This window comes from Henckelia pumila, chromosome 1, assembly GCF_033568475.1.
Source record: "Henckelia pumila isolate YLH828 chromosome 1, ASM3356847v2, whole genome shotgun sequence".
NCBI classification, from domain to species: Eukaryota; Viridiplantae; Streptophyta; class Magnoliopsida; order Lamiales; family Gesneriaceae; genus Henckelia; species Henckelia pumila.
In genome coordinates, this window is record NC_133120.1 from 81,989,775 (window position 1) to 82,015,343 (window position 25,569).

Sequence of the window (25,569 nt, forward strand, 5' to 3'; positions counted from 1 at the left end):
ATTTTTCTGATGTGGCACTAATATGGCACCAATGCATAGCTGATGTGAAGCTGACGTGTATAGCGTCACGTAAGCATTTTCGAATAAAAAGGATTGAAATTGCCAAAAATCGAAACATGCAGGACTAAAAATAAAATATAAAAATATAAAAGACCGAAATCGCAAAATGAAAAATATAAAAGACCAAAATAGCAGTTTTTCCTAAGAATAATAACCGAGACCAAGGAACCATGTAGGCCTTCTTGCCTAACTTTGCTCCTCTTGTACTCCAATTCTTCTCTCCCTTTATTTGATCTCATTTATACATAGAACAGTTTCGACTTTCGACCGATACGAAACTGCCTCCCGGTTCAAGGGGTTGGCCAATGCTAGGAGAAAACATGGAGTTTGCCCTCTTAGGACCACATAAATTTGTCAAGGATAGAATGCAATCAAAAGTACTCTCCAGTCTTGGTTGTTGGGAGAAAAAATGGCTATATTCTGTGGTGCACAAGGCAACAAGTTCCTTTTCATGAACGAGAACAAGCTCCTCACTTCATGGTGGCCACGTGATCATTTGGATAAAGACTGGACACCTAATGCAGTAGTGAAAGTTGTTCCCCTGGCAAAGAAATACACCTTAATTTGAACTGGCTTGTGAATTGTTTCTTTGTGTGGTTGTTCCTGAGCATATAAAGAGGTTGCCCGATCCCTTCACGCTTGTGACGAATGGGATGTAAGATGGTACGCGAAGAACTGATGAAGATCATCAAGCAGCGGAGGAAGGAGTTGATGGAGAACAAGCTGGAAACCGAGGGCCGCGATTTACTGTCCAAGATATGTTTCTTTGTCACGGATGAAGATGGGGGAGTTTCTAAGTGAAATGGAGATATCTAACAACATCATTGCTTTGCTTGTGGCCAGCTTTGTAACCACAAGCTTTGCAGTAATTTCTGTCATGAATTATCTTGCACAACTTCCTCATATTTATAATGAGGTCTTGAAAGGTAACTTAATCTTTCTTGTTGGAGAACAAATGGCGATCGCTAAATTGAAAGATGCAGATGAGCTATTGACACGGGAAGACATCGAGAAAATGAAGTATTCTTGGAACGTTGCACGCGAATCGCCCCGGCTAACTTCCCCTGCTCAGAGAGCTTTCCTAGAAACAACAACTGAGTTCACCTATGCTGGTTTTATATATACCATCCCTAAAGGATGGAAAGTGAGTCTATATATATAATCTGATTCTAACAAGAATCCAAACTACTTCCCAGACCCGGAAATTTTCGATGCATCAAGATTTGAAGGGACCGGACCAGCTCCTTACACATTCGTGCCATTCGGCGGAGGGCCTCGAATGTGCCCTGGTAAAGAGTATATGCTAGTCTAGAAATTTTGGTTTTCATGCACAATGTGGTGAGAAGATTTAAACTTCAGAAGGATATTCCCAACGAGAAGATTAATGTGTACTATGCTTCCCCTACACCAGTTTAATTATGGCCTTCAGACACATCAAGAAAGTTGAATCTGCTTCTTTCTGTACTTTACTTGCACTTGTTATGATCAGTATCATAAAAACATAGGGTAAATTTTTTATTTAGAGAGATCAGATTTCCCCAACAAATAAAGTTGAAACCTCCGCAACAGAAGATAACGAAATAACAATACATCAATTTTCTATTAAAAAAAAAATTGATTGATCTATATATAGATCAGAAGCTTTACATTTCCATAAATTCACTTGAATCAAGTTAAAATGGAAAAGGGTAGCCAAGAACATTCAGAGAGTCGTGATTTTCTTACAAATTCTGTACACTTGATCACTAATTAATATCAATACTTCTTCCGGAAGCTGTTTGATCACCTCACTAGCTTCATTACGAATCATCTGGTATCTTACATTACCATGTTACGCAGTAAGGTTTCGACTTGAAGTTAAGTTAGCCATCAGCGACGCTCTTCACGTTACAACAAGTACTGCGAATGATCGATATGAAATCATCATGTATCAAGCTCTGAGTCGCCTTAAAGCCATATACGCAATTAATCTATACCCTACAAACATGATCAGCAGTATGCTAGCAGACACTGCAGGATGGATTTGGCCACGAATATCTTCGTCGATCAATTTACAGGTCGACGTATCTTGTCTTCCAGACGAGCAACTGAGGAACTTATAAATTCCCTCCCCATCCCCATATTGAACATAGATAAGAAGCCTGTAGCTGTAAAATGTAGTTGAAACATATTTTATCCATGACATCAAGGATGGCACTTTGTGCACATAATACCCTCCTGTCAGAACAAATGCCAGCATTGTGACAGTAACTACAGTTGAAGCTTTCTTGGAATCCATTATCAGCGCCCCTAGTGCCAGACCGAGCCCTTGCGAAACGAGCACATAGCCGAGCAAGACTAGCACCGTCAGCAAAAAAGAAGAGAGCTCTGGTTTTAAGCCTGTCATCCAATATGCTATGCAGAGGAACAATGTGGGAAGGATCAACTCCATCGGCAAGTCTCCGGTGATTCGAGCCATGAAATAAGACAACAGCGTGTACATACCGGAGGCCCTTTCCTTCACGAAAATAGCTCGTTCTTGAGGGAAGGCGAACACCGCGTTGAAAGATGGGAAAACTCCCCAGAAGATGCTGAAGAAGAAGAGAAGGCCTAGACGGTCTTGGATGTCATGGTAATCCGAATGCCACCACATGAAACCGGCTAGCAACGAAGCCGTGATCACTTGAAAAACGCGTAAAGAATTGAAAGTCTCATGCTTTCTCTCCTTGAGGTTTCTTTGGAGGAGAATGGTGAATTGATTGAACAGAGTTGAAAAATGGCTTGTCCAACCATAATGCTTGGTCGTGTGGTTCAATCTCTCCTTGGGGACCGCGCTCGGTGCATCCCTGCAAGCTAACTTGACCGTAGGAGCTAGCACACTATTGTAGGATTGTACGAGGGATTGTCTCACATTAGGCTTTTCTTTCTCGCTCGAACCATCGAGCTGGTATACACCTGCACTCGCGAAAGCGGATTCGATCAGCACACATCCAAAACCGCAACCTCGTCTATGTATTAATCATCCCCATAACTTATACACACAATTAACATAGAACTCGACATCGATCACATGTACACATAATAATTCCCATCCGTTTCTTAATTTCTTCTAAGAAGATTTCAGTACATTCCATGCAAAAGATAAAGGGTAAAACATAAAGTACTAAAGCAACTTAAATTAATAATGGTATTCTATGTACGGCTTGCACTATCCTTATGCTAACACGAATTCAACCGCTAACGTTACTATGGACGAATCAAGTTTCAACACATCTAAGCATGATTAGTTAAAGTTTAATTTAAAAGAATTGCTGTTGTGGGATAGAGTATTCAAGATATTTAAGATTTAGAAAATGATTAGTCAGTGGGAAAGTGAAGCTAACTAAAGCTATCCAATATTGGTGGTGGAAAGGTGAGAGTCCACTCAACATAATGCTTGCTGCTAATGGACTTGGTCCACCATTTCAATTTCTTTTACATATATTTAATCATTTTTTTAAAAAAAATGAAAAAAGAATAGGAAGAATTAAGTTTAGGAAAATGTTATATGCGGAATGAAAGTTACAAATTGCATTTGAAATTACAAAATTATCTTTACATTTTATTTGGAAAAAAATTTCAAAATTACATTTAGGATAATTTTGTAATTTCAAATGTACTTTGTAACCCAATTTGTAATCTCATTTGTACATGTAGCATGCTTGGTTAGTTTATTTTGTAGGGGAAGGGGTTCTATAGCATCATAACACGTGGAGTTCTTCAGTTTCCAATTATGGGAAATGATGCATTTAGTGTGAATAATATAACAAAAAGAAAAAAAAATCATAAAAAGAAACACTTTACCGAACTTTAAACGTCCGGAGAAGCTGATTAATGCAAATTTTTTAAGATTTCGAACATTCGACATCTAATTTATTAATATATAAATAAAACACAATATTATGAGCTGCTCGCAAACCAACGCACTGAGTTGTTCAAGAGAAAGTTGTAATTTTTTGTTGAATATATATTTGTTTCTCGAAGTTTTAGTATTTTGAGTCGTAAAATTCCGATATTAATCCTCTATTTGTGTTTCTTTACAAATACAACACTCAAGTGACACATCAACACTCCCTCTAAAAATAACCAGTTAAAAAAATTTAATAAAATAACTTACCAAAATTACGAAAATTTAAATATACTTGTGAGAAAATCACAATTTCCCCTTTTTTCGTATAAAAGTTGAAGCTTAGTGTTAATCTCATTCATCTTGATCAAATATTCATTCATTTATGTAAAATGGAAATGTACGCAGGCAATAATATATAACTTGCACACTTTTCACAGTATAATTTTATATTCTCTCCCTCACGTATATTTAAATTTTTGTGTGTGTATATGTCGCACAAATTAAGAAAATTATTGGAAAAATAAATTTAAGGAAAAAAAATTCAATTTTACTCTCATTTAATTAAAGTCCAAAAAAAATTGTTGAAAGTAGTTAATATATTTAAGATAATTCGTAAAAATATATATATAAATTATACTAAACCTGAAAACTAGAGATTAAATAATTGAAACAGATGAAAAAAAAAATACAATATTTATATTTAGGACGGTATTGGTTAGGTCAAAGGCTCAAAGCAGTGGAGCCCAAATTCTGAGCATGATTTCAAGATGGTTCAATCAAACAAATTCCATTTTTATCTAACATCTAAATCATACCAAAGTAAATGGTCTGCCGATAATATAAAGTTCCACTATAAAGGTGAAAGCAAAACGTGCCCAACTCATTTATGCAAGTGCCGATTGGTACGATTAAAATTCTTTCTTCTTTTTTTTCCTTCCTCGGATGTTTACATTTCTTCTTTTCTATATAATACCCAATTAAGAGTTTTTTGCCCCCCAACTACATGCAAATACTATACATGAGAAGAAATCTTGGGTATTTTAGGACTAATGATATTCATCTATGTTGGTTCAATGGCCAGTACTAGAAGGACTTCGATTATTCTGAACAAGTGTCTAGGTGTGAATTATTAAACATCATCTAAACGTGTGAGGATAAAAAAATGGAATTTAAAATAAAATAAAATAAAAGAATAAGAATAAGGAAAACTACATATTTGGTCAAAAAAAAGTTTGTTTTTTTAGATTTTGGTCCACTACGTATATTATCACATATCCACATTTTATTCTGGTCCTTATTTGTTGTTTTTTTTGGTAATTCTAATATTTTTTTTCCAATGTGATGTTGATAGTATCACAAATGAAACGTTAAAATATGTAATATCAAATCAACACTCCTAAAAAAAATCAAATTGTTAAAAATCAAAAAATATGAGACTAAAATTGATAAACATAAAAAACCATAATAAAAAAAATATATATATAGACCTAACTAAAAATACGTACACTTTTCCCAAAATGATAAAGTAGATTTGAGAATCCAATACAAGCAAAATAGTGCGTGTGGCGCAAAGTGTTTTATGCTTAAAGAAGAAATAATATACACTCCCTAAAAAGTATATACAGTAGAGAGCGAAGTCCACTATAGTTCAAAAGCTACGGGACACGTGTTGCGTTGCAAGATAAATTCCTCCTCCTTTACCAAGTCAATTTCCCGACCAAACAATTATGGAAAGAGTGAATAATAACAACCCATAAATTTTAAAACAAACGTTTTATTACACACTATTATTGTAAAATTCCATCCGATAAGGAATTAATTAATGTTTAGCCTATGCATGAGAGTTTTGTTTTATAATGTAATGCAAATATATGCATATCTCAATAAATAAAAACACATAATATTAAATTAAAGTAACCATGCGTACCATTAGCGAGATCGAGCATGAAATCAGCAGGATTCATGGGAAAGCACGGCGAAAACCCCACGCTCTCGAAATACCCCATCGCCTCGCTTCGTTTGCCGAAGTATATGCATCGCCCCTCCGACAACACGATCAAATCATCGAACATCTGGTAGACCCGGCTCGACGGCTGGTGGAGAGACGTCACCACCGTCTTCCCCTTCGCCGCCAGCCCACCCAGCGTCGCAACCAGCCTAAACGCCGCCGTCGCGTCAAGCCCCGACGTGGGTTCGTCCAAGATCAACAGGCTCGGGTCTATCAACATCTCGTGAGCTATGCTCACTCTTTTCCTCTCCCCGCCGGAAATCCCGCGTACGAAACTGTTGCCTATGATGGTGTTCTCGCATTTCGACAGGCCCAGCTCGGCCATCACCGACTCTGCGATCGAAAGCTTCTCTTCTTTGGGGACCGAACTCGGGAGCCTCAGTAGGGAGCAGAAAACGAGAGTTTCCCGAACCGTGAGGTGAGGGTACAACACGTCGTCTTGGGTGACGAAACCGGTTTTCTTGACAACGTCTTTCGTCAACTTCCGGTTATTGAAGAGCACCGTCCCCGTGAGGCCGTGCCCGTGGTGGAGCCGCCCGGCAAGCGCGTTCAGCAACGTCGACTTCCCGCTGCCGGAGGGGCCGAGAACGGCCAGGATCTTCCCCGGCGCCGCCACGCCCGTGACTCCGTTCAAGATGGTTCGTTCCAGATGAGGATTCTCCACGTCCGATGATGTCGCGGAAGCTCCTGCGGCAAACATGCTTCTAATGCTTGATTTCGTGTTGCTTTCATGCAGCTTTATTTTGTACGAAACGTCCGCGAACTGCCAAAACAAAACACTCGATTATATAATGAATCCATATATGAACTTCCACTTATAATTGGAAAATGCATGCTTTCTTACTTTGAGGGTGATCGGGAAAGAAGATGGGAAGCTCTGAGAGTGTGTTGAATCCGAACACGAGCTTTCTCTTGCATTACTCGCAGAATCAGGCAGCATTGTGACTTTCTTTGAAATGGGAAATTTGTTTTTGAAGAAGGTGGCAAAAAAAAAAAGAAAGAGATATGCAAGTGGAATGAAGAGCCAACATCTCTGGTACATGGCTCTATTTATTTAGTCGTCCCCGCATCGAAGCGCAACATCATATTCGCAACGTGGCGTTAATCCTACAAAGCCAGGTGGATTCTTGCTTCGTCAGTGCTTGCGTCGAATTATATATATATCGACCATTCCCACAACTAATTTTAATTTCTCCCTTTTAATCATCTGCTTGTAATCATCGTTAATATAAGTTCTTAAACTAACTATATAGCAGGAAGCATTTGGTAAAGACCATGACTCCAAAAAGAACCCTTTTTTTTTATCTCAAATATATATCTCACTTCATAGCAACAAAATTTTGTTTCAAATTTCATTTTGACATTTTCATGAAACTCCACGAACTCGGCCTTTCTAAACTAGTATTAATTATTATATACGTATAACGAATGGCTTTTGGATTTGATGATATTTAAGGTTTATCAAAATGTGACAACCTTAATTTAATTAGTGGTGGTGGCTACAACCCCCCATTGAACTTGACCCCTCCACTAAGGATATGACACCTCATTTTTGGCATGGAAGATCAATGAGCATAAAGTGGGCGTGTAGTTTCCATGTGCCCATTAGGGTACGTGGTAAAATTGGTCTGGGACTCCACTAATTTGAAATGGGTAACCTAAGGGTTGTACGTATAGCATCATCTATTTTGGGACTGAGACCACTTAATTGGGATATTCTAAGTTTCACTCAATCTTTCCAGTAGTCAATACTTTGCCAAAGTTGACGTATAATGTCTTCTTTTTTCAAATTTTTTTTTTTATTTAATGCGTTGTTAAGTTACGTAGAAAGAGCGTATGCAGGTTCAGAGTGATTGGTTTTTGGCACTTTATATAACAAAATTCAATGTATATGTTCATATGCTGCTGTTTTTAGTAAACGAAGATTCAAAAGTTTCCCCCAGTGCTACTAGCCGCACTGAATTCAACGAATGATCATTAATATTGTGCAGTGCCAGGTGAAGTTGGTTTGCACCATTTACTGCTACTTTCTATCTTTGGTTAAACAAATTTAATAAATAAAAAAAAGCCCATAGGGAAATAAATAAATATATATGCATGCATGTATGTATGTATATTGTTACCAATTATATAATCATGCATTGAACATATATATATCCCCGGGGACAGATTTCTGAATGATGATGGATGCTTTTGCCGTTTCTTTGTGAGGGAAATGGAAATTGTGGAGAATGCTTCGCACTGTTTGCTGAGAAAAAGGTGTTCAAATGTGACACTTGTTTGGACGCGTGTCGCTTCTAAAGCTTCTCTCTGATCTAGGCCAGATTTCAGCCCTTCGCGTCTTGAAAGGAAAATTATATATTTTTTTCCTTACTTTTTTTCTCTTGTTATTGGTATCCGTTTATTCACAATTTTAGTCTATTAATTAATTAAATTTTTTTTATTTAAGTCCATTTCGATCGGATGTTATACGTACTAATAAAAGTGTTTCTCTATTTATTCCGATATCATTAGATTATGTGAGTCCTTCACATTTTAATGTAAGTTGATGTATGTGTTGATGATTCAAAGACTCACATTTAACCACATCATAAAAGAAGAAATATCCAATGTGTAATATAAAATAATCCGCTGAGGTGATGCGGGATATGATGACATAACAAGAAGAAATGACGATGAGTCTCTGAAAATTGTTGATATGATATATAACGATATTTAAAAACATATAATGATGTATCTAATGACATGATAAAAATAAAGAACATATAAAGTGGCAGATAAAAAAAAATATAGATCATAGCATATAAGAGCATCTGCATCAGTTTTTCTAAAACAAAAAATTACCTTAAAATTTAGAGTTTGCGCTAAAAAATCTTCTGCATCAGCTACATACCCAATAAATTAAAACCTCAGATTCATACTAGAACCACGATGATTCAATTCAATAATAAATCATAAGCTACGCCAAGGATTCTCTGAGTAAGAACCATTGGATCATCACGTATCCCATGAATTAGATAGAATGACTAAAAAAAAGAAAAATCTTTTTTTAAACTATTTGAAATTCTTTTTGGAGTCCGTACCGAGGTCAAATATAATAAATATTTTGGCAACGAAGTCCAACATGCGTCCAACACATTGCTTGAGGATCCTAAATAAAAACTGGTACAAGTCGGGCTGATAACTTTAAATCAAGCGTTTGTTGGGAGGCAATCCAAACTTTTTAGTTTTTAGTCTTTACTTTTGTTTATTTTCGTTTATTTTTGGTCTTATTTTTATTAATTATGTTTTCGTATGTTTTGGAATTATTTTTGATGATATTTTTCAGGAATTTGGAGCCTCTATTCGAACCAACGGCGCACCCGCGCTCGTCCTGAGGCCAAGACTTCTATTATATTTCGAACAAAAGGCGTGTCCGGCCCACACATCTGCGCGCCAGCCCCGCTCCTGAAGCTGTACCCAATAAATTTCCTAAATTTAGAATTTATAACAGTAAATCCGTAAATTTTGAGAATTAGATTCATTCTCTAAATAATAAAATATTATATCTCTCTTTTCCAACTCATTTCTCTTTCCACCCTCCCCTTCTTTTTTTTTGCTACTGCTTCTTCTTTCTCAAGCTTCAACCCTCGTTTCTTCTTCTTTTCTCAAATTTTTTTCACTCTTTTAACAACAAATCTATTGAAGATTTACGAGTGCCGACTCTTGGCCATTCTTGCAGCTTTGGGGCCGACTCAATTTTTTTCTCTGTTTAAAAAAAATGAAATTTTGTTTGGACAAATATTAATTAATTAAATATACGTGCTAGTAAGAGTAGTAGGCACATATAGTAAAACCATAATTATTTAAATAAATTAAAATTTCGTTTGGACAAATATTAATTAATTAAATATATGTGTTATTAAGGTTAGTAGAATGCACACATAGTAAAACCATAATTTTTTTAAAAAAAATTGAAATTCCGTTTGCACAAATAATAATTAAACAGACGTGCTACTAAGGGTAATAAGATGCACATAGGGGTGGTTTTTCGGCAGACCGTACCAAAAATATTAGTATGAAAAAAAAATCATACCGATAACGAAATTCCGAAATTTTGATATGGAAAAAATCCATATTGATATCGTATAGATACCGAAAAAAAAATTCGGTATATCGAAAAAATGTCGGTATATCGAAAACAATTTTGGTACGATATGCCGATAATTCAGTATTTTGATAGCACTGGATGCACATATAGTAAATTTCACTTAAACCCCACCCAGAACTCAACTAAATTAATAAAACTCGACCCAAATAAAAAAACTCAATCGAAACTCGACCCAAATATAAAAACTCAACTCAAACTCGACTTAAATATAAAAGCTCAACTCAAACTCGACCAATATATAAAAGCTTAACTCAAACTCGACTCAAATATAAAAATTCTACTCAAACTCGACTCAAATCATCCAAATTTGAGTCATTTTCAAGAACAGTTAGGTCATACAAAATTTTAGCAAAATTAACAAACTTCAATTCAATGCAACAAAAATTATTAACAAAGATAATAGTAAAAAAAATATGGAGAGAGAGAAAAAAATCAATTAAAAAATAAATATATATTAAATTATAGAGAAACTGATGTATTGTGCAGTAAAAATTGGATATCTAAATTTAATAAAGTAGTTCTCCTTTCAAAAAAAATAAATTAGTTCTTTTACCTTAAATTTTAGATTTTGGATAAAGAATCTGTGAATGGTGTAAGTAATCTTCCGAACAAGCTAATTAGAATAATACACCCAAATTTTTCAGACACATCTGAAATTGCGTTAAAATCACCCGAAACCATCCATGGACCTTGTCTTAGGACAGTAATCAACAATTTTGTTTATACATCAATTTTGGATATTTTTTTCACTAATTCCGGTTACTCAATTTAAATTTTTTTTTTTAAAAAATCTATAATATAAAATCCTAGCCCCGACAATCTTGGCTCTACCACTCAACACACCAACTCCAGCTCAGTTCACTCATTCTCTGTTAACAGTACGATCCAGCAGTTGATTTACATGCATACTCATCACAAAACTGCGTCCTGAAATATAATTCATGTACTAATTTCTACTTTCCCTGATCTCCACCCAAAGAACTATAATGATAAAAAGGGTGAATTTTGCAACCGACAAGTGTGGTAAATGTTGAAAAAACAAATGGTTTTATTCCCACAAAAGGAACATGGACAACTTTTTGAAAGTTAGTGACGGAGTTGGAATAGTAACAAAAATTGTTGTGACTGTTGGGTATAATTACCTCAATAATATATTAAAAGGTGAGATTTATTAATATATATGTAGGTTCAGCGAAAAAATTATAAACTTTAAGTATATTGATGAATTTTCATTTTTAGACGTACTTTAGGATAATGCACGTACGTATAGTATCTCACTTAACAGAAAAAAATTATGAGCCCAGATATATTTAGATTGTTTGTGTTCTAAACTTTTTATATATATACGTTTCGGACATGCTAAGTATTCCACTTGACCATTTCATCGATCAATTCAACGTCATCTTATTTTCATCGATAAATGTCCATGCTTGTTGTGTTAACTAAAAATAAAAAAAGAACACACTTCGACTAAGATAGTGTTTTGTATAGTTTCTAGCAAGCACTTCTCAGATTTTTTTAACAAAATTAACAAAATTTTGAAAAGTTTGTTAAAAAAAAACTGAAAAATAATTCTTAAAAAATCTCCTCAACAGTACCTAAGTATGTTAAATTGCGCACACGCTAACTCCAAAACCGGACGAAGAGCATTTTGGGTTTGGGCCTTTGGGGTTATTATGAAAGGTAGGCCCGGTAGTTGTTTTTGGGGCCTTTTTTTTTTTTAAAATCATCTTTACAATTATGTGTTTTGGTGTATTTGTGTCCACTTTTCAAAAATCTTCTAAATTATTAAAGTTATATTATATATATATATTAAATTTTTATATGACTATATTGTTGGTGTGTAATTGTCTAACATCAGCATCGGTTGGTTTTGGGAGTTATATATAGATAAAAGATATCCTCCTTGAACTAGTTTTTGGGATTGAGTTATGTCAAAGTTCATGATCTTTAACATGGTATTAGAGCTCAGGTTTAACCTTTATCTATTGGACTGTCAAAAGTTAAGTCATCTGTTAATATCTTTACGCTCCAAATATTTATTCTTGGGCGTGAAAGGATGTGTTGGTGTGTCAGTAATATCACATCGGTTGGTGTAAAATTTATCAGAATTACATGATCCTTCCCCTTGAGCTGGATTTTAAATTGAGTTAGGTACAAATCCATCTTCTTTAACATATATCACTCTTAATAATATAACGAAAACTATCATGTTTAAATAACTATTACAACTGTACAAATACGTAACGTACGTGTTCATTATGATATTACACAATGTCACAATCTATAATTTTTCACAAGTCGGATCAAATATTCATCTCACAAAATACTAATGAGATATTGATCCAAGTGAAAATCCAAATATATAATATATCAGCCAGTATTGGATCCTAGCATAGATCTAAATCCTTTGCTATTGATCTGGCTTTCCGTTACCGTGCGTGTCTTGCTGATGATCGAGCGGCGCATCAGTTATCTCGTAGATCAGCATGTGTATTTGTCATATTTAATTAATTATTTCTTGTTTTCATAATATTAAGTATTAATTTTTTTTATCCGTTAAATTTCACCTACTGGGTACTTTGTCTCTAATTGGTTAAACTACTTCATTCGAGTCGACTTGGTCTCTTCTGACTGATTTCTTGCTTAATGGAAAACTTCCTTTTAATAATCCATTATTTGGTCCTTTACAAAAAAATTACCTTTTACTTTATATGATAATTTTGGACCTGTGTTATAATTAATTTAACAAGTTGTTCGTTACATACATGATACAACCCACCCAAAACTTATTGGTGATCTCATTTATCTAAATATCTACGTATTACGTATGAATGAACGATTACTAATATATCATAAATTAAGGAGAGTGAGAGAGACAAAAACACATACTAATCAAGAATAAAAATTGCGAAATGGCCGCCGGCCGGCTCTTTATTAATTATTTTATTTAGCATGTGTGTGTAAGACAAATTCTTTAGGGACATTTAGGAAATTTCAAGCTATATTTTAGATCACTATTATTCTTTCAAAAGGATATGGGAGAGGAGGGGGAGTGTTTTCCAAAATATGATTATACACATACATCACTATTATTTTAAAATTTTACATAAACATTGAATCAATGTACAATATTATCTTGAGCCAAGTACTACTATTATTCAATACACGTTTGAGAGTAAAATTGTGTGGTTAGCACCACATCATTTGGAGAAGTACGCTACACAACACCCCCAACCATTTAATTAATGTACAAATACACAATTATGAAGCATATCCACATCGTTGCTACTTCCCCGCGTCAACTATTCATTAATCCACATGCATTCATTTCATCTATTTTCTATGTATCCTTTTCATATACTTACATTTGGGGCCGTTTTGTTATTTTATCTTTCACTCCCATTCACCAAATTTCAAGCTTTTTTAAAAAAAATTATTATTATCTTTTAACTGTCTATATATATGTATATATTATATATACTAGTAAACATGGCACACGCATGCGTGTGCAACGAAAAATTTTCAGATCACTTTATTATTTTATTTTTCTGATTTTTTTGTACTTTTGCTTAAAATGTTATTGGGAAACAAATCAGATGAAAAAAGAAATGTAGAAGCCAAATAAAAAATATGATGAAAATTGAAAAGTCGAGATGATTGAAGTTAATGTATTATAAAAAATAAGTTTTTTATTTTATTTTATGTGAAAGTGGAGTTAGTGGGAGGTTTTTTAGTGGGGATCGTGGGTAAGAAGGGTAATTATTATGAAATTATGTAATAATATAAGAAGAAAAGGAGGGGCAAAAATGGAACAAAAAACGGTATCCACATGAAGGGTTTCTTTAAGTGCATCAAATATTATAATATAGTATAGATATTCCCACAAATATAAAAAAAAAAAAAAACAGAACCAAAAAGATAGATTCTCACTGCCTCCTCTTCCCAAGAGCTATCTATGGCTTCTACTCACACTCAAATCCTCCCAACTGAGGAAGAACCACCATATCCCACTTCGAGATCATTCCGCCCACCCGGAGGCCGCCGGACATCGTCATTTTCATCGTCATCCACGTCGAATTCGTGGGATTCATTTGGATCCTTCTACGACGAGTACCCTCCATTTAGTCCAATCTCCACCCCACCTAAATTCAACGGAGTTCCATTTTCTTGGGAAAAAATTCCCGGGATCCCCAAGCACCAATTATTAGTACCCAAAATGGACGAATCCTCCGCGAATCTCCTCCCGTTGCCGCCGGCCGGAAACTCCAATTCCTCCACCAAGAAGCTGTCTCACAATCAAGAACAGAGACATCACTCCAGCAACAGATTCAAAAGGGATCCATTCTTCGCGGCCCTAGTCGAATGTTCCAAGGATGGCGACCATGATCACGACGACACCAACCTTGTTCATACCGGGAAGGGGTCAGACTCCAAGATTTCAAGAACTTTGAGCGATGGATTCGGGTGCATTGACATGTACACTTCTTGTAAGAGAACTTGCGCGATTTCGGAATCCATTGTCTGTCTGCCTAAATCGAAGCCACGTTACGATCGGCTCAACCGACGCTCAAGTTAGTTCATCGACACGTTCAAGTTACACGACAAAGTTTTTGGTCACCATGTACTCTTAAATTTTAATTCCAAACTGCTTGGTTACGGTGCCTTGATCCATGTTTCCATGTTTCCAATCCCTTTGCTGAAATTTTTGGGACAAGACAAGTTGTCGCTAGGCCATGATGTAAAATATTAGTAATTTAATCTATGTATTAATTAATAGTAATAACTAAGAACAAGTGGGAATTTAATATATTTTTAATTAGTGAAATAGTTGCAATGTGTCTTATACGTAGATCTTAGCTTGTGCGATTGCCATGTACTGAAAATTACGCGATCCTTTCTGGATTGCATGTGGTGCGATTTGGAAGTAAGTGAGAGTAATTAGTACATAGTTGACAAATGGGCCGTCAGAAATTATCGCATTTATCAGTATTAATACTGCTCCATTTAATTTCTTTAACTAGGGTTATATTTATAGAAGATTGTATATACATTATACACAATAGATTCGATCATATGCCGCTTCCACTCTCTTCTCTCCCAACTCTTCTTCAAAAAAATTTCCCCACTTTCCCTCTTCAAAATATATTTACTACTTCTTTATACAAATATTAATCTTCAACTTGCCTAAACATATTATAGTTGATTAACTTTATTTTGTCGCTTGATTGTTATTTTATTTAGTTTTATTTAGTTTATTATAGTTTTCATTCATTATTCTAATAATTTGAATAGCTTTATTTTTTTTTTCATTTTACCTATCATTAAAAAAAACCGCGAACCGACCGCAACCGCTAAAAACCGCGAAAACGATTTTACATATAAAACCGCAACAAAAAAAATATAATATAACCGAACTGCAATTGGCAATTCGGTTTGAATTTTTTATAAAAAACCGCCAAACCGCACCGTGATCACCCCTAATGATGTCTATGATTTTTTTTAGTTGGGATATGATTTTTTTGCAATTTGATCTCGAATGATAAACTGATATCAGATTTGATATCAAATTTTGAAAAGAGAATATAGTGACTATTAAAATGATATTTTTTGAAATTAAAATAACTTCAATGCAATAATATTCAAAATTGTCTTGGATTGGCACTACATACCTAATCTAGATAGATAAAAAAAAATTGAATAATAAATGAGGAAGAAAAGACTTCTGATTTTTTTTTTATCCATATTGTATTTCATCAATCTAAGTGGAATAAGCAGGCTTGATTCCTTATTGGTTAGTCAAGTTGTACCCTCATGATATTTTTATTAATTTAATTGATTTTTTTTTTCAGATGAACTAGAAGTTGTCGGCATGGTATCAATGATTTTGGATATAATAATAATCTTGGAAGCTAATGTTGTTTTTTCATAGTCAAAATTGAGCTAAAAAAATAATTGCTTGCCTAATTGAGACTGGTGGCTAGTTATATATCTAAACCCTAGCTTGACTTTTTATTCGGTAGCCGAATGGTGATTAATTTAAAAACATTTAACATGAATTAAGTAATATTGTGGCACTTGAAGTATATCTTACTTAATATCGAACATGCTTAGGAATTATGAACGAGGATATATAAGGTGTATTTGCACTTACTAATTCCTTATATTAAAACATGGTAATAATGGTGCCGAAAATTGTCTATTGATGTTGAGAAGTTTGAAAATGGAAATAAATTAATATATTTATAATTAAGTTTTGTGTTCATGAGTCATGAGTCATGACTCATTGAGCTGTAACAAACTCCTCCCCAACTAAAAATAGAAAATAACAAGCGCATATAATTATTTTCATTATTTCCCATGAAATCCAAAATTACAGTGTAGTATTATAACATTATGGCACCGTTTGGTTTGAGTGATAGGATAAATAATCCATAGATAAGCAATATAATGTAAATTAAAAATAAATAAGAAAAAATAGTTAATACATTATTTGATTTGATGGATAGATTATAATTTATTTGATTTAATTGATGTAAAATTATTAATTAATAAATAAATAAATAATATGACGAAAATAAGGCGAAATTGATTGGAATAAGTTATACATAGATTAATAATACATTAAACCAATATTTCTAACATAATTTGGCGTTAAAATAATTTCATTTTCCCCAAATTAAAACCAAGCTTAATTACATTTTATTCTTCCAAAATCATGCCTCCAAATTATGTTCTTCAAAACTTGTTCCTCTAAAATCTTGATGATTTTCTATATTAAGAGTATGCAAAAATTACTTCATGATTTTAAAGAAATCAACATAAATTGTTTTATAGTTGAAATTATAATGAAAGACACGTGCTCTTATCATCTTGGGACACAACAAATTCACATAAAGTGGTAGAGAAAATATTATTCAAATCAACATATTAATGAAATGAGGGGATAAAAATCAATTAATTAAACAAAGAAAAAATTGGACGAAAAATATTACAATTAATATACAGTGTCGACAAAGTAGTTGATGAATAATTTAATCTTCCTTTACTCATGATGAATAGGTGCATTATATTATTTAATTATATTAGATATACGTAGGGTTGGCGCATAAATATGGTTCTAATTATTATTTAATTATTAATAAAATATCAGGGTTGGTTGATGGGTTGTCCTACTATATTAATATCATATAATATGTATCCATACTTTTTCATTCTCGAACGATGATGAATAATATTTCACATCCATGTAATTAAAATCCCTTGATATAATGGTATTTTAAACAGGAATTTTGCATTCACCTGATTTTGGCACTTTCCTCTGCAAAAAAAACTCCGAAAATTATAGGTACCTCATTAGGGGTGTTCATATTTCAGATAAAACCGAAAAAACCAGAAATCCAAATCGAAAAAATCAAAAACCGAACCGAAAACCGTATTTTATAATTCGGATATAAATATTAAAACCGAAGTTTATTTGATTCGATTTTGGATTATATATGTCAAAACCGAACCGACCGAAAAAACCAAAATTAAATTAAATTAATAATTTTATATAAATTTTTTATTTATATTATATATCTTATGAGATGATATTTAGTGAATAAATAATCATTTTAAAAAATTTTTTAGTTGATTTTTGTTCATTTAATTCATTTTTGTTGTGTTATGTACTTTATAGTTGATTAATTGGTTGTTGTTTATGTAATTTTTAGTTGATTATTGTTTATGTAAGTCATTTAAACTTTATTTTTAATTTTTTTACTAAGAAATCATGTAAAAAAAAAGACATATTATATTTTACAATGTATTTATATTATTAATTTTAACATTTGTATCAAAATCGGAATAACCATATGTCCGTATCAAAATTTGTTTTGTTTTTTTAAAAATATTATAAGATTGTGGTTGGATGTTTGTTCTTGTATTATTTGTTATTTTTTTCTTCATTATATAACTATAACTTTAAGTTGTGTTTTGTGGTATTTAAATTACATGATTGATAAAATTTATGTTTATTTTATTGTGTTGTGTATTATTAATGATAAAATCGATAAAATCGAACCGTATAAACCGGTCCATTTTTGTACAAAAACCGAACCGAACCGAACCGAAGTAGAACGGTTTGACTTCGAATTACATTTTTTATAAACCAAAAACCGTAAAACTGAACTGAAATTAGACAAATTAAAACCGAACCGACAGATGAACACCCCTATACGTCATAAAGAGAGGTACGTGTCAAATACATTTAGTTATGATACTTTCTGCCGTGTATTCTACATATATACTGAGGAGGGTCAATTTTTTTAAAAAAAAGATTTTGTTCCGATCTGAATAACAAAATATCATGTTATAACTTATAATAGACGGTTTTGGCATTGTAATCTGAAATTAGAAATTAATTAATAACCTGTTCGATATCTATAATTTATTTTTTCAAAGTATTGAATCAAGTTGTAATCGAAACGGATCATACAGGCTTCGACTTTTGATCTTAATAATTGGGCCTACTCGTATTTGGATCAGGATCCGACCCAAATAATTTAAGCGTGGAAACCAGCAATCGATTAACTGGATTGGCCCAAATATACACATTTTCCAGCCCAATGCATCCTTGGTGCCCGCTGCCCGATGGTGCTTAGCTTTCTTGCTAGTTGATCCTAACTTTTAAATCGTTTGAGAAAATAAAACGCGATGAAAGAATTACTGAAACGCGACTTTAATCCTTTTTTAGAAAACGCGACTTAATATTTCCAATATAGTCTCCTCTCCTCTTGCTGCGAAATCGTAAAGCAGCTCCCTCTCGTTTCGTGAAACCCAAGTTCTCTAGCTCCCCTCTCAACTTAGAATTTACTGGTGCACAGTGAGTTCGATTTCTTCCGGCTTCTGATTAATCTGTTGTTTTTTTTATGGTGGTGTTAGGTTTTTAATCGATTTTATTTAATCGGAATCTGGTCCTTGGAAGATAAATGCATAGTCTTTTTCGCCGCGGCTGATTTCCCTGTTTGTGATTGAAGAAAGAATTGGTGTCAGGTGTTGGGGGAATTTTCTTGTTGTCGTTCATTTTATATAGTTATTGTTGCATGTGATTGGTGGGACTATGCATAAGTTCTGATGAACGCCTATATTTCTTGTGCCTACCGTAAAATGTTGAATTTTTTGTATTTATCTCATAAATTGATTTATATTTTGTAGCTTTTATCGTATCTGTGTCATAACTCTGCATTTATTCTGTGAGCTTATTGATGGTGTGGAGTTTACTGTCTTAGAGTGGCACAATGCGTATCACCCCTAAAACACTTCAATGAGCGGGCAATCCCATTTGAGCCTCGAGAAGTGGTTATGCATACATATCAGGAATCTTGGGTCGGATTTAACTTTCTTGATGGGAGAGTCCATCGAATTTATCAGTTACTCCATGACTATATGTGAAACCGATATGGGATCACAACATTGCCCGCTTTTTAGACTCCATGAGGTCCCTAAACCCTAGAATCCAGCTTGTTATATGAACACGAGTCACATTGCGGACCCTGGCCTGATAATAGTCCCTACATAAATCAACACTTCGTGTGTGGACTCTTAAGGAGAGCATCACTGTTAGGCCATATGCCCAAGAAGAGAACCCAAACCCAAAAGACTAATCTTTAATTGGGAGAAACTCTCTATCTTATTAACCTCTTGGTAATTGCTTGCGGAGATGATGTTAGATGTAGGATAACAATTGGGTTTGTAGCTGCTAGTCCATCCATATTTCTACTTTTACTTGTTTTACCTTTTGTATGTTGCTACTATTTGGTTTCGATAATTTTAATTTTGTGCATCTTTTCTTGTCTCTATACTTGGGTAGCAAAGCTTCCCTATGTAAAGAACTTACGTTTATTAGTGTAACTGAAGTCGTGTGATAATTCACGTGTGGGGTCACCCGCAATTAAGTTTCTTAGAATTTATTTGGTATATGAGCATGTGGTCAATGATTTATGTACAATAGAGAGTTTCTTCCTCCATAATTCACCTTAGGCGGACTCTAAGTTACAACAGATTTGATTAACTGATGGAAAGAGCATAGACAGTCTGTTGATACTTACTTGTCCTATAACTATTTAGATTGCTTGATATGCCTTTGTTCAATGTTAGAGTTCATTTCTGTAGCTGAACCTGCTTGAAGTTCTTACTTCTTTTAACTTTAAAAATTGAACTTGTTCAAATTATTCGGGTATCATTCCCATTGTTTCACACCTTAGAAGAATAAGGCTGGTGAAAATTCATCCATGGTGACTGAGTCAACAGCTTTAGAATATTACCTGTAATGCTGATGTCATTACCAGCAAATGTGTTAATGTGTATCACAGTGTATGCAAAGCTTGCAGGGCTAGTGAATGCACCTTATCATGTTTTCCTTTTTAAAATTCTAAGGCAAAAAATATTACTGTTTTATGTGGTGCTTTTTAATGGATGGCTATCCAATTGTGTCCGGTTGGTATTCGTTGGTTGATAACTTTCTCTCTTTTTAATTCTGTCTCACACCTAGAATTTCAATATTTTAACTATATAGGGAAGTGTTAGGCAAAGTTCTGATGCATCTGTTTTTTTGGAGGTGGTGTATTATCTCCTTTTATTAAGTATATCATTGCACCTTACGTTGATTCCATTCTTGACACGATAAACCTTCTGTATCTTTTTCGGTAGATGTCTCGAAGATATGATAGCCGTACAACAATCTTTTCCCCAGAAGGTCGGCTTTACCAGGTTGAGTATGCAATGGAAGCAATTGGAAATGCAGGGAGCGCCATTGGGATTTTGAGTACAGATGGAGTTGTCCTAGTTGGAGAAAAGAAAGTTGTTTCTAAACTGCTCGAGACCTCAACGTCAGTTGAGAAGATGTACAAGATTGATGACCACGTAGCATGTGCTGTTGCTGGGATCATGTCTGATGCCAACATTCTTATTAACACAGCCAGGCTCCAGGCCCAGCGTTATGCATATGCTTACCAAGAACCGATGCCAGTTGAACAACTGGTTCAGTCTCTATGTGACACCAAGCAAGGCTACACACAGTTTGGTGGCCTCCGCCCCTTTGGTGTTTCATTCCTGTTTGCAGGCTGGGATAAAAATTATGGATTTCAGCTTTACATGAGCGACCCTAGTGGGAATTTCAGTGGTTGGAAGGCTGCAGCAATTGGAGCTAACAACCAGGCTGCACAATCTATCCTTAAGCAGGATTACAAAGACGACATGACTAGAGAAGAGGCGGTACAGCTTGCGATAAAGGTGCTCAGCAAAACAATGGATAGCACAAGTCTCAACTCAGAAAAGCTTGAACTGTCGGAGATTTTTCTGTCTTCTGGGAAAGTGAAGTTTCAGGTGTGTTCTGCGGATAAACTCAACAAGCTGCTGGTGAAGTCTGGGCTGACACAACCTGCTGCTGAAGCCTGATTCATTCGAATACAAGACTTGCTACGTGCTTTCATTTTTCCATTACACCGAAGCTTGTTACTCAGTTCTTTTTCTGGTTTTGTTTGCGAAAAACATTTGATGCAAGTCTACTCTGTCAAGACGATTTCATTGCATATTTTGTACTCATCTTTGTGATTCTATGTTGACGTTAAGAGAATTTATCAGAAGCTGAATTATATGAATCCGGACCGAATCCGGACCGGATTCGCAAAATTACACAGTTTTTGGATTACATCCGTAAAAAGAAATCCGTGTGACTAGAAGTTGTGATACTATTGAGCTTATTGGGATTTATATGCCACACAATTCTATGAAGATTTATGGACGATTTATCCAAATAATGAGATTACTCCCTTTGACCAGCAATGATTGCTAAAATAAGATTAGGTTGAAGTCAATTTTGATGTGCCTAATAAAATATCAAGTTGTCTCCAATTCCTATATAAATATTATACCCAAAATATGCATGAATTCTTATCCTAACAAAAATATTGCAGGCATAAATTGGATAGATCCAGCATCTTCTTGGTGGTGGTTGGATAATTTTCTTCCACTTTAGGAATATTACCATTACATCCATGCCTTCTCTCAAAAAAAAAAAAAAAACCATTACATCCATGGCATCTTTTTATAATATGTGGGTCAATCAATTTTTTTTAAAAAAAAATTATTTCAAGAAACTCTATAAAAACTACAAATATCTACCTATGTTGGCCTAACGTTTGGCACTTTAAGAAACCTTATAATGACCGTATCGAAATTCGAATATGTTACTAATAAAATTTGAAAATTTTGATAATGCACTGTTTATATAAAATTAAAAAAGGTAATTGTGGCAAATGCCTACAGTAAATTTTATATTTTCATTGCATTGAGATATTTTTTATTGAAAAAAGCTAATTATGGCAAATGCCTAGAGTAAATTTTATATTTTCTTTGCATTGACATATTTTTTATTAAAATTTTCAAATAGTAAATTATTGGAATTTTGAAGGACAATAGTTTGAGTCAAAAGGAAAATTAATGTTTCCTTGGTCAATTAACGTCAAGATTGAATATTATCGAAAATTTCCCATAATATTATTTAATATATTATGTTTATATTTATTTATTTATTTATTTATTTGTTATTTTGACGGATATTCATGCATCCAGCGCAAAGGTTATCATCATCACAGCACACCCATACAAATAAAGACAAACCATATAAATAGCATATATATAATTTCCATTATTATTATTATTATTAAAATACTCCTACTACAAATCTAACCAACCAACCCAACTCCGAAGCGTTTGCAAAATCCCTTCAAGATTTGCATTTTCATACTGCAGTATGGAAGCTGATGTTTCAATTATGATAAACTTCTGCAGTTTTTTTTAAAGATAAAAGGTTCTATTTTGTCCCGAGTGAAATCGGGGGGGTTTTTGGGATTTTGTTGAAAAAAGTTGAGATCTTTGCGGGTAGAAAATATGTTGAATTTCTGGGTATTTTCCCGCTGCCTTTTCTGTTTAATGTGTGCTTTCACGGCTTTTGGGAAGGTGGTTTTGATTAGAAACAATGTTACTTCTTCTTTTCAAGACATTGAAGCTAATTTTGGTGAGTTTAATTATTATTACATTATTTTTCTTGCGAATAATTTGAATTCTGTATCAGGTTGTAAAACCAATCTATTTTGTAGTTTTGGGATTTCGCAGGTGATTTAATATGCGCTTGATTTGAGTCATTTTCTTTCTGTGACGCAACTGTTTCTTGTTTTCATCATGGACCTGTTTGGATCCCATTATATTTTTCTCTTTGTTGATTGATACTGGTTCAATTTTAAGGTATTTTATGGAAAGACACAAACTTTATCTGATGAACCTTGAGATTGTGAAGATGTCATGTTTATGTGTTTTAATGCTTAAACTTAGCTGGGGAATTCTGGAATTGGTGTCAAAGTGTATCGAGTTTGATGGGTCACTTCTCTTGCAAAAGGATGATCAAGACTTCCCAGTTCTCCCACATGATGTTTGAGTTTGAGATTATACGTGCAAAGTCCTCCGTTACTATCAAGCGATTTAGCATATTATTGAGAATGTGTATTTCAGCAAATTAATGAAACTGTCAATCATTAGCTTATTTTCTTGGCTGAATTCAGCCATGATAGATAGCAAGAAACTGTGTTGAGATGGGAGTATACAGATTGGATACACATTTTTTTGTGTGTGGTTATATTTGAAAACTTGGAAGACTGAATTTCTCTTCGTGACAGTGTCCTGAATAGTGAGGAAAGAGTAGGTTGGTATCCTGATTTGTTTTGTGTTTGCTGATGCACGACTTTTATGATTTCAGCTCCATCGGTGAAAGGGTCGGGGATATACGGCACATTATATGTGGCAGAACCGTTGGATGCATGCTCTCCCCTGACTAATAAAATTGTTACAAAAATGAATGACACCAGGTATTCATTTGCATTGATAATCAGGGGAGTATGTAGCTTTGATGAAAAAGTCAGGAGAGCGCAAGTTGCTGGGTTTAAAGCAGCCATAGTCTACGATAATGAGGATGGCGATCTAGTTGCAAGTATTGTTCTATCTTCAGCTGTCATCTTTACCGTGATTTCATCTATTAATTTGTGTGTTAATATAGAATTGAGGCTGTTGATTTAAACTTTAGAATTAGTTTGCGCTATAAAATGATGAAATTATTGGTATCTTAAAATGTAGTGGCTGGGAATTCTGCTGGTGTAAAGATCAATGCAGTTTTTGTATCCAAAGCGTCAGGTGAAACGCTGGCAAAATATTCTGGTGCTGTTGATACTGAGATATGGATATCCCCAGTCTATGAAAACTCAGCATGGTCTATCATGGCTATATCTTTCATATCGTTACTCGCCATGTCTGCTGTGTTAGCTACTTGTTTTTTCATTCGAAGGCATCGCATAAGAAGAGAACGGCCTCAAGCTCCTCGTGTACGAGAATTTCATGGGATGAGCCGCCGCTTGGTAAAAGCCATGCCAAGCCTAACTTTTACTGCAGTTTTAGAGGACAATTGTACCTCGAGCACGTGTGCCATATGTCTTGAAGACTACAACATTGGAGAGAAGCTTAGAATTCTCCCATGCTGCCACAGTAAGCCTCTTCATATTTGAGCATTTACTTCTTTCCCCTAATTTTTAAATTGTAATCCGGCTGTTACTTCGTGTTTTACAGAATTCCACGCTGTATGTGTCGATGCATGGCTAACATCATGGAGAACATTCTGTCCTGTCTGCAAGCGTGACGCAAGAACCAGCACAGGTGAACCACCAGCATCAGAATCTACACCTTTACTGTCATCCAGCCCAGCATCGTCTATGCTATCATCTTTTAGATCATCATTAGCATCATCATCAGCCATGCAAATCGGCCAATCATCTCTGCAATCAACCTCCTTTTCGCGTCCCCAGTCCATCTCTACCACTCCTTACAACACATATTACCATCAATCTCCTAACTTAAGTACAAGTCAAAGCTCAGCCGATCTAAGAAATATGTCTTCACAAAGATCTCTTGGCAGTTACTTGATTTCACCTCACTCACTGGGTTACCCTTCGATATCGCCTCTTAATTCCAGATACATGTCACCATATATTCCTAGCCCAAGCAACGCTTCATCGAGTTATATTGGGTCTTCAAGTCGGCCTCCTAATCCACTGCACTACAGCGAGTCAGCTGCAAGCTTTTCACCTTTTGCATCAGCCCAGTCTCTTCCAGGATGCTAATGAAGGTTCGTCTGCTTGTTGATTTTGCCAAACCTTTGCTTCAGACAACAGCGCGATACGAAGTTGATTGCCTGGAAGATCTATGATTAATCGAGCAACTGCGGATGGTTTTGCAGTGAACACAGACTACAAATCTGTACATTGTAGCATAAGATATATAGTTTGTTTATTTATGCATTTTTACTCTGTGAATTTGCTTCTTTTCTTGTTATTTTTTCCGGCTATTTTGGTGCGGATGTTAAGTTTTGCTAGTTTAATTAAGTTCCTCTTGGTCTAT

General features: G+C 34.5%; 4 protein-coding genes and 1 pseudogene across 6 annotated transcripts; 4 read left to right on the plus strand and 1 right to left on the minus strand.

The window, feature by feature from the left end:
• The first annotated feature begins 380 nt into the window (after positions 1 to 380).
• Positions 381 to 1,476, plus strand: LOC140866325 (beta-amyrin 6-beta-monooxygenase-like; annotated as a pseudogene).
• Positions 1,477 to 1,761: 285 nt separating this feature from the next.
• LOC140874652 (ABC transporter G family member 25-like) lies at positions 1,762 to 7,131 on the minus strand. Its single transcript, XM_073278007.1, has 3 exons — positions 6,781 to 7,131; positions 5,856 to 6,699; positions 1,762 to 2,994 (listed from the first exon to the last, which is right to left on the minus strand). The coding sequence occupies exons 1-3, from the start codon at positions 6,976 to 6,978 to the stop codon at positions 1,991 to 1,993; spliced, it is 2,046 nt and encodes a 681-aa protein (XP_073134108.1). The 5' UTR covers positions 6,979 to 7,131; the 3' UTR covers positions 1,762 to 1,990.
• A 6,913-nt stretch (positions 7,132 to 14,044) lies between these two features.
• LOC140866334 (uncharacterized) lies at positions 14,045 to 14,665 on the plus strand. Its single transcript, XM_073271310.1, has one exon. It carries the CDS (start codon positions 14,045 to 14,047, stop codon positions 14,663 to 14,665), a length of 621 nt encoding a protein of 206 aa, XP_073127411.1.
• A 4,175-nt stretch (positions 14,666 to 18,840) lies between these two features.
• Positions 18,841 to 21,713, plus strand: LOC140890119 (proteasome subunit alpha type-4-like). Of its 3 annotated transcripts, XM_073297888.1 has the most exons (3): positions 18,895 to 18,952; positions 20,645 to 20,686; positions 20,779 to 21,713. In XM_073297888.1, exon 3 carries the CDS (start codon positions 20,779 to 20,781, stop codon positions 21,523 to 21,525), a length of 747 nt encoding a protein of 248 aa, XP_073153989.1. In that variant the 5' UTR covers positions 18,895 to 18,952; positions 20,645 to 20,686; the 3' UTR covers positions 21,526 to 21,713. The 3 variants fall into 3 exon arrangements, with proteins under 3 accessions (XP_073153982.1, XP_073153989.1, XP_073153985.1); XM_073297881.1 differs by lacking the exon at positions 20,645 to 20,686 and having other exon boundaries at positions 18,841 to 18,952; XM_073297884.1 differs by lacking the exons at positions 18,895 to 18,952; positions 20,645 to 20,686 and adding an exon at positions 18,965 to 19,122.
• Positions 21,714 to 22,797: 1,084 nt separating this feature from the next.
• On the plus strand, positions 22,798 to 25,568 carry LOC140874643 (receptor homology region, transmembrane domain- and RING domain-containing protein 2). The gene is made up of 4 exons (XM_073278001.1): positions 22,798 to 23,146; positions 23,882 to 24,112; positions 24,256 to 24,660; positions 24,742 to 25,568. Exons 1-4 carry the CDS (start codon positions 23,020 to 23,022, stop codon positions 25,290 to 25,292), a joined length of 1,314 nt encoding a protein of 437 aa, XP_073134102.1. The 5' UTR covers positions 22,798 to 23,019; the 3' UTR covers positions 25,293 to 25,568.
• The last annotated feature ends 1 nt before the right edge of the window (position 25,569 follows it).